Source organism: Diplotaxodon limnothrissa, linkage group LG1, assembly GCF_057381915.1.
Source record: "Diplotaxodon limnothrissa isolate DT_005_m linkage group LG1, D_limnothrissa_male_GT1.1, whole genome shotgun sequence".
NCBI lineage: Eukaryota > Metazoa > Chordata > Actinopteri > Cichliformes > Cichlidae > Diplotaxodon > Diplotaxodon limnothrissa.
The window spans coordinates 4211338-4224715 of NC_140596.1; the positions used below are offsets into that span (position 1 = coordinate 4211338).

Genomic DNA, 13378 nt, shown 5'->3' on the forward strand with positions numbered 1-13378 from the left:
CCTAGGTACACAGATTAGTCCATGCAAACACTCATTTCATGAAAATCATAATCCGAACCAACACTTTGAGCAGCAGTTTTTGCAAAAAGGGAACGGTGACCATAAAATGACCATATATTCCTGTGACCTTGACCACAATTGTGTACAATTTTGATTAAATCTGACCAACACTGTAGGAGTAGCAAATCTTGTGAACTGAACGAACAGAGAGATGAATGAACAAACAGGCAACGGACGCCACAAGCTTCGGTCAGATGAGCTAAATAACTGAACTGTAATTACATCTGCAGATAAAGAAGATAAGCCTAAATAGGATTTGTCATGTTACACATACACAGTTACAAGCTTGGACGTCTTTTTGTTAACCAAAAGTTCAGAACACACACTTTTCTAAACAGTTTTTTCTACTCTTATCTGTATGATGTCAATGAGAGCAGATATCCTCATGCACTCATGAAACAAGCAGGATTCACAGAGGACCTACATTAAAAAAAAAAAATTTCTTTTTTTCTGAACTATGAATGTAAAGCTACTTTAGTACAGTCTGAGAATAAATATGGCATCATGGGGGAGTATAAAAGGTCCTGCTCCAAGCTTTGGAATAACCTTCATTAGGAAGGGAGAGATGTGATATTAAAAAGCTTTCACAGACGTTCTTAAGATTTAGGTCAGCGAGGATCTCAATGTACCCTCAACTCTGTACAACAGATCCAACGAAGTAAACGAGCAGAATCATGCAGAATCTGAATAATCATTAAAAAGAATTCCCATCTGGTAAAATTCACACAAATAACTTGAGAAGTCTGATTAATAACTGCCTGAAAACTTCAGTGCAAGACTTGGAAACTTCTTGAGATCACGTCTGCAGAAACATTCATTCTTGATTAGCTGTCGTACAACTTCATTTTTGTTTGTTAGAGTATATTAAATCACGCAGTAAGTATTAGTTGCTTTACATGTAGAGTGACATAAAAAGTTATTTTAGAGTTACTGACCTCATGAAAATCAGGCTGTCATTTTGAAAACACTGATCGATAAAACGGAGCGCACCATCTTCGTGGGGTCTCTGTTTGTTTCCACACTAGACTTATAAACACATTAACTCCCACATAATAAAAAAAACGCCCTTGATTAGCTAATTACAAACACCTGGCGCTCTACCGTCGTACCACTTTAGAGTGCACGAACTTTATGAATGAAAGCTTCAATTTTTTCAAGTGTCAGTTTCAAATCTATCGTGCACTCCACTGTCACATAATAGTAATTTTGTACTCATCAGTACTTTAATGAAAATTGCAGCATTTGTCAGCCTGCACACGAAGCAGATTCACCTCCGTGCTCCTCCCGCCTCGCTGCAGTGCGTTCACGATAACACTGCCCATGGCTGCATCAATACAGAGTTATAGCTTTAAACATTATATTAAGCATCATTATTGTTTCCAAATTGCTTATAGTTAGGATGGGAAGTATTGCCGTAGAAACACGACAGTAATACAGTCTGACAGATGTGCGTAACAGGCAGTACATTTACAGGACTTACCCAGTAAGGCCATGAAGCAGATACAGATGGCAAAGAGGGAGCTGAAGCTGAGGCCCACGTCCTCCCTGTATATGGCCAGTGTCGTCTCACAGCGGTGTCCTCGGTAACCCTCCGGGCAGTGGCAGGTGAATTTGGAGGGCGACTGGGCCACGCAGGTCCCGCGGTGACAGGGCCGCATAGCACAAAGGGTGTACACGCAAGACTTTTTGGTCCCGTTTACACTGATCATGTGACCAGGAGGACATCTGCAAAAGACAAGAGTTGGATAGAGACAGCAGGCGGTCAGGAACAGAGAAAACAAGCAAAAAAACCCACCTGTATATTTCATGTAGATTAACATTAGACATGTTCGTGACATTTGATAAGGTGAACAACATGAGAATAAAAAGAGAACTGTTACTGTTACCTCATCAGAATATACACTCCTCTTATATTATGTAGCTGTGAAAGTCAAACGTGACAGTGTGGCGAGTTCACAATAACTGGTGAGCCAAAAGCTCAGGTTTCAGAACATTTTTTCTCCATTGGTGGATCTGTAGACCTTTGTGACATCACAGAGCGAGGCTGAAATGCTGCAGTATTAACACACTTGTTCCTCTCTGTCAGTTCTCTGATGTCCTGACCTCAGGGAAGAGGAAACAACGGCAGCATGAACGCTCTGCTTCAGCTATTATTCTGAAATCGAGGGCGATAAGACAGGACAAGGCACCGGAAGACTGGGAATTTTAGGAATGTGTGTAAATACTTAAAACTATAAATAAATGCATGTAGCGCAATTATTGTATTCAAATGATGTTTCTCTAAAACATACTTGAGCAAAGAAAGTGTGCAATAAAATAGTTGAACAAATGCAATTGACTAAAAAGTTACTGAAGTAAGCTGGCTTGTCATTATCTCCCTCTGGTCTTAACGGAGTTATTTACTACTTTAATAGGTGATCTTACACAGATGTACACTTGAACAGAGAACTGGACTGCAGGGGATGAAAGTGCTGACAGTGGCACTGGCAGTAACTAGGATGGTTTTATGCAGACAGGGGCACATTTTCTGCCTCACTTCAGAAAGCACTACTATAATTAAAAGCTCATTTGGGTGTAACAGTTCAAACAAACATTTTATGAGCCCGTTAATTCACCATCCCATTCAAAGTCTATGGAAAAGCTCCAGGCTGAACATTTTGATGACATCAGAGTCGTACCTCTGCTCTCCGCAGATATGCTCGTCCTTATAAATATTGACTTAACTTTACTATGAAAGGAGCGACGCTAAATCCAAATTGGTGCTGTAATTCATCTCGTAACTGCTCTTTCTCAGCTACAGAAACTAACCCAGACGAGGCAGTAAAGGGTTAATTTCCTGTATCTTCTCCCAGAATCTGTCTCTGAATTATGTTCTTATCTGCTTAGCTATTTAAACTCACTGTGTGGGTGAGAGTCTCAGGAAATCTCAACGTTCGTTTTTAATGCAATTCCTTGAGGACACAGTTCGATTCAAAATCCATTTTTGATTCGATATGAAAGAAAGGCAGGAACTGTGCTTTGGCTTTTATTTTAGTACATTGTGTACCAACACCTTTGATTCCTTCTGTCATGAAATATAAGAATTCAGACCAAGAGAAAACAGTGGGGAGAAGATGTGTGAGAACAAGCAGGCTTTCATTTCACCCAGTCATTTATTTAAAGGCATTAACTTAGAGCGTTACCAAAGCACAAGGTTATGAGATCAAAGGCAAACTTCTAGACCAACATCATGGGCTAATTTTTTGGTAAACAATGGACGTTTATGTGTGTGATTGTACTAAGAAGTAAATAAGGCCGAGCTCTCTGTGGTGTTGTTGCTGCTGTGCTGTTTCCAGCAGTGAAGAAAAGACTCTCTAACATCTGCAGCACCTTTGAAATGAAAAAAGCTGAAATAAGTTTATTTTCTTCAACCAAAAGTTGGTAGATTATTATTTTTTTGTTGGCTTCAGTGTGAAGGTGGCGGTCAGTCAAAACCGTTCAGCTTATGACGAAACGAAATGAAAACGTTTAATGTAAAAATCTCATTTAATCGAGACAGTTAAGACGTTGGACATCCTCTGTCCTCCAGTGCCACACGCTTGCTTGGCGAGAAAAAGGTTGCTTGTTTAATTCCAAGCTAAGACCCGAATTCTCTTTGTCAGGAAGGGCATCCGGCATGAAACCCTGCAGGGTCAAACATGGGGAGCTAACAGATGTGGCTTTTAAAAGAAGCTTTTTCATTGGGCCAGCTGATGTGGAGGTTTTCCAGGCATGCCCAACTGGGTCTTACCCCAGGGTAGACAGGGAACTTGTGGTGAATATACATCTATGAGCTGGGCGTCAGGATTCCCAAGGAGTAACTGGGAAAACCTGCTGGGGATAAGAATATCTGGAATACCTGCATGGGCCATGGTTTACACATATACTTTACCATTAATCGTTTGGTTAAATGCCCCAGACAACTTAATAACTTAACTAACTACTATTTGTGAACCAGGTGATCGCTGGGTGTGGTGTCAGTCTCGTCACCGTTTGGTTAATTTTTAGAAATTCTTTATTTTCAGACAGCAGTTTATGTTCACAGGACAAATATCAGAACAGATACGATGTTCTAATTTGTGTTACGACTCGGCTCAAAAGCCGCAACATAAAAAAGGAGATGAATACCAGAGTGTTAGTGAGAAGAGGTTTGGCTAAAATAGCTGGTGCCACCAAGGCAAAGACTAGTGAGCTTCTCGAAAGCCCGCCTCTGGTATGCTTCTATCCACACCTGATTGGGTGTGGCCAATTAGCAACAGGTGACCACACTGTGGAGATTAGGGGCTGCAGAGGGGCGTAACGTTTGTCTTTAACATGAAGGACTGCTGTTGACGAGGGGCACATTTTTCTTAATCCTAATCAAGCATAAAGTAAAAATACAAAAACCAGCGATTTGTGCCACGGTCCCCTTCTAATCTTCTAAAGTGGACTTGGTAGGTTTCTAATTTTCTCTGGCTAATAAAACCACAAGCAGTGAGCAAAGGACACAGGTGGCATCTGACAGCATGAGGTGATACTAGTCTGATATACAATATAGCTGTATACAAAAAAACTAGTCTTTACTAGTCTTTAGTACAGATAGAGTGATCACACACAAACCTTAAATATATGCGAGGATAGACTAACTTTTACTCTCTATGATTTTGAGAAAATGATTCTGTTGCCGGCTGGGGAGGATAATTATTTATGCAACTCGCTCTCGTTTTCCTCTAATGTCCATCTTGTACAGGATGCAGCTGTGAGGAGCTCTAACCAGTGCCAAAACAAGTAGATGCAACACTTTTTTTACCTTTTATGTTCTGCAGGACTTTTCTAAACTGTCATCTCATATAGCAGCATTTCAGAACGAGCTACCGCACATTCACCCCACGAGAGTTTTCAGTCGTGGCTCCTACCCCAGAACTCAGGAGAACCATCTTAAGAACAAACGCAAAGTGGAATTACTTGTCCAAACCAACTGAAGTCAGCATCACCATTAAACCATTTTCACTGTTCAGTTTATTTGTTTTTGTTTGTTATTGCAGATGTAAATATCAGTTTTTAAAATGACCACGTTCCTATCGATCTGTTAGACATTTTAAAAAGAAAATTAATTTGTGCAAAGGATTATTATGCCACAATCATAGCCAAGCACTCGGGAATAATTGTAGCGCGGTTGGAGCCTGTGTAGGTGTTGAATACAGGACACCTGACTGTACAGAAAACAGAAAACACAGCTTCTCTTATCATTACCTGTCATTAGCCATGACTGCAGTTGGTGCTATGAAGAGTGCCTTATCATAACATGGAGCCTGTGTGCACTGTAATCAGTGACAGGTGTGGAGCTGTTAGACTTTCTGAAGCATGATTAATAATATTTTTTTATTTCTCTGGTGATAGAGATGTTTTTCATCTCAATGTTATGCTGTCATGCAGCTTGGGAATTCTGTTGCTTTTCTTAATAATGTGCTCTGGTAAATAAATAGTAAAGGTAAAAATAGAACTTAAAATATGAAATGTGCTCACAAAGTTCCACAACTCTGTCTATAAATTAAAAAAAACCTCAAAATATTGTTTTTTATTCTGCTGATCTCTGCTTCACGATCATCTCTTTGTGCGTCTCTCCATGACTGAACCCATTTTTGATCACTTACTGGAGTCCACTTCCGACCACATCTGTTTGGGCCCTAAGATTTCAACATGCCTCCTGGAAATCTTTTGAGGAATACCGACACTTCTGCATGAAACCGACTCTCTTACAGTTGGTGATGAGAGCTGGGTCTTTGGCTTCGATCACCCGGAAACCAGCGAGTGTGCGACACTGAAGGTGGCACATTATGTTAGAAACATGTGCAGCATGAATTTATTCCTTAGGGTCAAAGTGTCTGTCTATAACTTCTAGTATATTGTTAACTATCCTACTCACTAACATCGCCCATCCTCAGAATTATGTTTAGATTTTAGAGCTTTTATTTTAACATAATGGATGAGCAGCAGTGGGCTTTGCAGAAGGCAAGTGGTCAGAATGATAGGGTTCATCTAAAATATCATTAATTTAAAGCTTTTGCAAACTACTTGCCATCCTTCCTGTGCCTGCATGGCTGAGATACAGAGACGTGGCAAATGTAAAATCAAAGTTTTTTATTTATTTTTTTTATCTTGTTGTGAGGCCGGTTGGATGTGCTGCCATATTCTCTGAAACGCCTGTGGAGACGGCTTATGGTTGAGAAATGAACATTCAATGCTCGGGCGACAGATCTGGTTGACATTCCTGCTGTCAGCATGCCAATTGCACGCTCCCTCATTGCTTGTGGCATCTGTGGCATTTTGCTGTGAGACAAAACTGCACATTCCAGGGTGGCCTTTTGTTGTGGGCAGTCTGAGGTACACCTGTGCACTACTCATGATGTCAGATCAGCATCCTGATGTGGCACACCTGTGAGGTGGGATGGATTATCTCAATATGGCAGATGTGCCCACTACCACACATTTGGACTGATTTGTGACCACTGTTTGGGAGGGATGGTTATATTGTGTATCTGGAATGAATTTTAGGTCTCTACGTCCATCCCATGGGGAATGGGAGCAGTAACAAAGGTGTTGCGTTTATATTTTTGTTGAGTGTAGTACTGTCTCTGTTTCCCCTCGTGAAGCAGTCGGTGCTCTGACAGATGCTTCGCCTCCACAACTGGAGGTCTGATCTGACGCCACAATAAGCTTCAATTAAACACAGTTTCGACTTTTTGATCCCCTCGACTATCCCCGCTTAGATGTGAAACAGTTATACTCTCTCTGTCTCCATTTACGTTTATGATAACCTGACTACAAACAGTGAATTTGTCATATTTTCTCTTTTCTTAAATGGAAAAAAAAAAAGGATCTGACAAATCTGACTGTGTCCCTATTTATTTGAGCCCAAATGCAGCATTAACAGCAATTACTTGACTATTTGACGGTGGCCCTCCAGTTAGCTTCAAACACTTGGGCATGGAGTGCTCACTGCCAACATTTACTACCCTTTAATCATGTTTCAAGATTCAGGTCAAGTACTGGAAAGAGAACAAGGCGAACAAATAAGCACTAGGAGAATAGAGAGTGTGTGTCTATGTGTGTGTCTGTGTGTGTGGCCGCGCTAGGGAGGTTAAAGCGAGATGAGAACCATACAACCCAAGAAATGGAGGGATAGGAGGGGCAGAGTGCAAGAATGAGAGCCATTGTAAAAGAAGAAAAAATAAATTGGTGGATAGATGATGTGGGTGAGTGGATGAGTGGATGAGAGGAGTGGGAAAAAGGGGAAAGGCCAGATTAAAAGCTAGGAGGTTGCACACACTGAATAGAGGCTGATGTTTCCAATGGCAGAAAAATAGCTGATATTAGTGGATGTGGCTAAGAGCTCTCCGTGTTTGATTCGCTCTGTGCCACAGGAGAGGGTTGTTAGCGCGCTGCAGCTTTTCGTTGCACGACATTTCCCATTTCCCACCGACAAACTAAGCCTTTTAGAGAAATTAACGCAGTAGTGCGTGTGAAACGTTGATCAAGCAAATGGGTGAATCCGATCAGGGTGAGAGGGGTTGAAAAAATTAATGTTGTTTTTACCACATTTAGTGGCCGAGCAGGTGGGTTCGCTGCATTGTGCGTTATGTTTGAAAGGGGGACAGGACTGCAGCTTTCTGTGGGTTTCAACTTTTGAAAGTCTGTCTGATGCCAACTTCAGACAGAAAATAACGGTGCCCAGAGTTCAAAGGCATTTGGGCCAATAAATATACATGAATTTTCACAAATGTATTATTAGCAAACATTCTTTCTGTGCAAGCATTTATTTTAGGCAAATTGTAGTGAGTATATTAATGTAATGATGTGATCATATTAAAATGCCTTTTACCACATTAGAAAAAAGTATCATATTTAGATTTGGTTGATTTTCCCCTCAATGTAGTTTCCTTGGGAAGGAGTTCTTCCAGGACCTCTCCTGTTTTGAGTCTGAACCCGACTTTCAGAGAGCACTAATCAGTGATGCTCACTGGACCTCCTCCAGCATGTCCAAAAGTACAGCTCAGGCATGCACGTTACAGCAGACCATGTAGGGATAGTTTCATGTCCATGAAATTCAAAAAGACATGCACACTCACGGCCTGTTGTACTGACTAGAAATAAACTGTTTAGTCTCTGGGTCTGAGAGATCCTGCTCAAATCACCAGCAATAATCCTTGAAACTAAAGTAAAGTCGGCTTGATATTGAAGTTGATGCTTGCTCTCTGCACACGTCTGATTTCCATGGTGCATACGGTCAAGCCATGCTAGAAGTGGTCCAAAGATGCACAAGTAGATTAGCTTGAACAGTGGATAATTTTGAGTGAATTTCTGTTGCACAAATTAATGATCCAGAGAAAGTTTAGAGACAAGGTGATGAGTGCTGTCACTTGAGAGAGGCTCAGAGAAAAGTCGGTTGATTTGGTTCAGGCATCTGACAAGGATGCCTCCTGGGTAGAGCAGGGCGATATGACCAAAAATATTTATCACGATATAGATTTGAAAATTTGCGATAACGATATAACTGACGATTTAATTGACACTAGACAAAATACTTTACAACTCCTCAACTTTATTAGTGCAAAAAACCCCAAAACATCAATGTATTTTCACTTAAACAAGCAGCTGTTTTTATGTGCATTAAAGTTATATAAAAGTGTAACAGTGCAAATGCAAATTCCTTGCTGACAGTTTAACCAAAAGGCATTTCCAGTGGAAACTGGCCGACATATCCTCAGCATAACCATGTATAATATCCACAAAACTTAAAAAGAGGTTATACACACACAACACGGTAATATTATGCTGAAGCACAGTACGTATCACTCCGCGAGGCTCCTGCCTACGATAGCCGTAATGCTCCGACAATCCATCGAGCGGTGCGGCTTCGTAGCTTAGCAAAGTCGTACTGAAACATTTGACAGATTTCCGAGCGCCGTGTACATAAAATCCTTTCGAGGTCAGTAAACACAACCAGAATTCATACATAAGGCACGCGGGATTATAAGGGGCACTGTCGCTTTTCAGAAAAATCAAAGGATTGATTTTAAGTGTGCCGTATTTTCCAAACAACACGGTAATAACGACGGCCCGCTAGCATGCGCTACCAAAAATAGTGCTTTGTTGTGTGTCTGACGGACGAAAGCCAAACCAGTTCCACACCACTGAAGCTGCAGCATTTTTACAAACCAGTTCTGGTTCATCCGTTTCATTCAACGATCCACTTTCGCCCTTCTCATTCTGCGTCGCCGCCATGTGCGTATGTAAACAAAGGCACTGTGCATACACGTTTTGCCCATATTCTATCGCGATATTTCATTTTCTTATCGTTGCCCAACATTACACCGGTATTACCGTGAACGGCATGATATAGCCCAGCCCTACTCCTGGGTAAGGTGTTTTGGGCACGTCCTACCTCTCAGCAGGGCACCTTACCCAGGACATGCTGGAGAGATTATATCAATCAGCTGGGCTGCGAATGCATTGATGTTCCCCCAGATAAGCTGGAGGGCGTGGCCCGGGACAGGGAGGTCTGGGCTTCTCCGCTTAGGCTGCCACCCCTGTGACCCGGCCCTGGATGAAGGGAAGTCAATGGATGGATGGGAGGAAGCTTTTCTCTGATAATAGTGTATACATTTCACCGTACTGGATTATTTTACATGACTTTCATGTCATAAAAGTCTACAGATCAGTATTTGAGACAGATATAAGATGATTTCACTGTCACAGGTTTAGCAGCTGCTCTGAGCCTGTGGCTAAGGAACTCAGTAACTTTATTTCTCATTCATGGAGAAGATAGTATTTTCAACAGGAAACTAAATGAGCAAATAATTTGCAATGGCCTTCAACCAGTTTGGCACTTGGAGGCTGCCTGGTAGTCGCCTTGCATTTATTGCTCCTGATTTTTTTAAAAAAAAGTTTAATAAGAAAGAAGCATCACAAAAAAACTGAGTTAATTGAGACTGTGTGTAAAATAAAATTCCACATCCCTGAAAGGATTTGTTAATTGGGCCTGTAGAGAGAAAGCAAAAGAGTAAATTCAGAAGGAATTGCTGAGAATTAGCTGGAGGTAGTTTGTGATTTCTTTCCATGTTTAAACCACCAAAGCAATCAGAGTCACATTCAGTAATCCTGCATTTCTATAACTCCAAACTTAATAAAGAATGATCCGAACTGGTGCAGCAGAGGCTGACGTATCTTGACTTTTACGTCTGGATCCTACAATTCCCATAATGCAGCTCCCTGCTATAATTTTGTTAGACCTGATGAATGACCACAGCTCCCGCTCTCATACACACACGGTTTTATTGCAGGCCCAACTGAGATTTCAGACATGCCCTGAAGTCATAGAAAGATATTACAGAACCCTTTTCAGAGTCTGAGAGTCAAACAAGAAAAGTGCTCATTGTGTAAAATCATTTTTAGACAAGAAATACCCAACATTTACTACCTCGTCTATCTATCACTGTATATAGTGATGGATGGGCATGGCTGCACGCACGTTGCTTAGGGATTCTGTTGCCTGTGCACTGAATGACTGGCATTAATTTATTCATAACATGATTAAAAAGTAAAAAAGACACGAGGAATGTGGTCAGATTATAGCTCTCATTATATCATTAGATCACCTGAGATCTGTTCAGGGTTTGGGATGGATTATTGCTCATTTTAATGTAATTTTCATGTTTGGGACATCCAAATGGGGAATTCTGGATTGATTGTAATTTCAAAATGCACAAGGTTAATGTGCTTTCTTTTTTTTAGCACGTATGCCACCATTTATAGTACAAGAAACAAAGAGCTCATGACCTGGTGGATGTTTAAAACTGCTCTGCTCCACTCCCACACATTTCAGACCATGTTGAAACTGTTACAGATTCCAAAAGAGTCAGTCTGCTGTCCTTCTTGTTCCAGTTTTGCAAGTTGTTGTACAGGATGCCAGTGTGGACCTTTTCTGGTCTTCCTTTACTATTTGCTTTGAATTGGCTGCCGTGCATTCAAACATCCTTTGTGTTTGTACGCACGAGCAAATGTGTGTTTTGTTAGAAAATGGTTTCCATAGAATTTGCACAGACATTTTAGCTTTACAGTAAATAAAAGCTCAGGGATGCTTTTTCTTTTGCAGTTTTAAGTGGGTCAGGGCTGGGTTTTTTCAAAGCATCTTTATATGCCTATGAACAAAAATAATATCCATGTCAGAGGCTGAGAAGTGGTTTCAAAGGGAGCAAATGGGTTTAAACGCAAGTGTTTTCATGCTTTTGACTCACAAGGAAGAGCGTGTGTGCTCGACTGTGCAATTGCATTCGGTATGCGTGGGTTTGTGCGCGTACCTGCATTCGTGCACTCTCCACAAGTCAACGCAGGTAAAAGGGGGGCTACATTGGTTCCTTTTGCAGGAGTCAGATGAGCACCCAACAGACAGGCCTTGTACGCTGACCTGGGAAACCCCATCTCGTGGCTGGCTGTCCAGCGGCATGTAGCGACCATTGAGGCGTAGATCCCTCATGCAGCCTGCAGAGAGAAGAATGGAAACGAGGGTTCAGCGGAACAACAAACAGACTTTTTATTTGCATTTATGTACACGGACACAAAATGAGAGCAGAGCTCTGCTCGTGTACCTGGTAACAAATAAACTGCTGGCTCCAGTTCTACCACTTGAGGCATAAATCCACCCACTCACATTTTGACGTCTCCAAGATTTAGCAAAATTCCTCTTTTGCTGCAACAATGTCTAGTGAGCTTTTGAGTGTCAGGTATTTAGAGCAGAATCTAATAATCCATCATTCATAATGTTGTGGATAACAGGAAAATATTTGTGTTGGATACTTTATTATGTTCTCCGCGATGCGCTGACAACTTAGATGTGTCACTCGGGCAAACACCTGCTAAACTGTGCTAAAGGGAGTAAATACATTTGAAAGGCTCATTTTTATTTTACTCCTACTTCTGGTTTATTACAGTTTGTTTGTTTTTTGGATTTTGGCAACTGTTTCTAATCCCCGACTCCTTTTTTTCCTATATCAGAATTAAAGCAAACACCCTTCACAATGAGGCTCCCAGACCGACTGTAAAACATATTTACCAAGCAAAGAAGCAAATAAAAGAACGTGTAGGTAAGAACTCAATAGGATTTATATCAATTAATACTACAAGAAACAACCAGCTATAAGTCACAAAGTAAAACCAAAGTGGTTATTGTATTATTGTTGTTACTCTACTGTTGTTTTTATATTACCTCAAGTCTCATCTGCTTGAATAAAGAAAGAGCTCCCCATTAAGGAAAAGCTGTTGATTTACAGCTCAATCCATGTTTCTACCTTCACAAACAGACATGAACTGAAGTGACTGAAATGAGTTTTCTCCTAAAGGTTCGTCCTCAGAGACAAGACGAGGAGCTCGGGTATTCTTCAGGGGCTCAGAGTATAACCGCTCAAGAATACCTGAAGCAGCTTCAGCACTTGACTAGGAAGCCTCTTGCCCAGCTTTTTGGTGAATTGTTTCGGGCATGTCCGACTGTGTGGAGTCCCTGTGGCAGACCTGGGACATTCAGGTGAGAACACACCATGTACCCAAGAGCTGGTACAGGGTACAGTGGATGGATGGGTGGATCAGGAAGTATTATGGTAAGTCTTTAGGAACTGTATCATGCAATAAGATGATCTTTTCAAACTGTTAAATCCACACATCTGAATGATTCTCAGTTATCACAGCCAGTACTGATGGCCTGCACACACACTGACATAAAACCTTTAAACCAAGGAGCAAAGGTGATTTGTTTCTTTAACCTCCTAGGACCTGGCGTCCACATATGTGGACATCACATTTTGGGTTATTTAGACCAAAATACTCAATTTTGCTCTACAAGGGCCTGATATCCACTTACGAGGACATTATGCTGCTACTGTTCTATCGAAATTTTAAACAAATATCCTCATATGTGGCTCTCATTTTTCTTAAAAACAAAAATAAGGTAAAAAAATCTGGTAATTCTTTGTTTTTACATTCATCGGGTCCCAATATGCCCAAATATCAAAGAGAAATTAAAAATGCATGTCGTGGAAGAGTTCGGGTCTTAGGAGGTTAAATTTAGGGCAACTGAGTTTCTTTGTAATGAACATGGGAAAATAAATCACAAGTAATTTATAATCTAAATATTTACGGTTCATTTAATATGAAACTTTTACTCTTAAAAAACATACAAAATTCTTAAGTTTTTGTGGAAGTTACTATTTGATGAGATCAAACTGAGCTGGATGCAGTCCATGAGCTAAAGCTAGTTTGACACCAGTGG

At 40.9% G+C, this 13378-nt stretch overlaps 1 protein-coding gene across 1 annotated transcript in view; it reads right to left on the reverse strand.

Annotated features, from left to right (window-relative positions):
- LOC146639282 (neural-cadherin-like) overlaps window positions 1–13378 on the reverse strand; it is a 347375-nt gene that overhangs the window by 29513 nt on the left and 304484 nt on the right. The window contains exons 34-35 of the mRNA XM_085358982.1: window positions 11418–11598; window positions 1541–1785 (exon numbers count right to left, since the gene is read on the reverse strand). Of these exons, the coding sequence (XP_085215108.1) occupies window positions 1541–1785; window positions 11418–11598 (426 nt within the window). The remainder of the gene's footprint in view (window positions 1–1540; window positions 1786–11417; window positions 11599–13378) is intronic.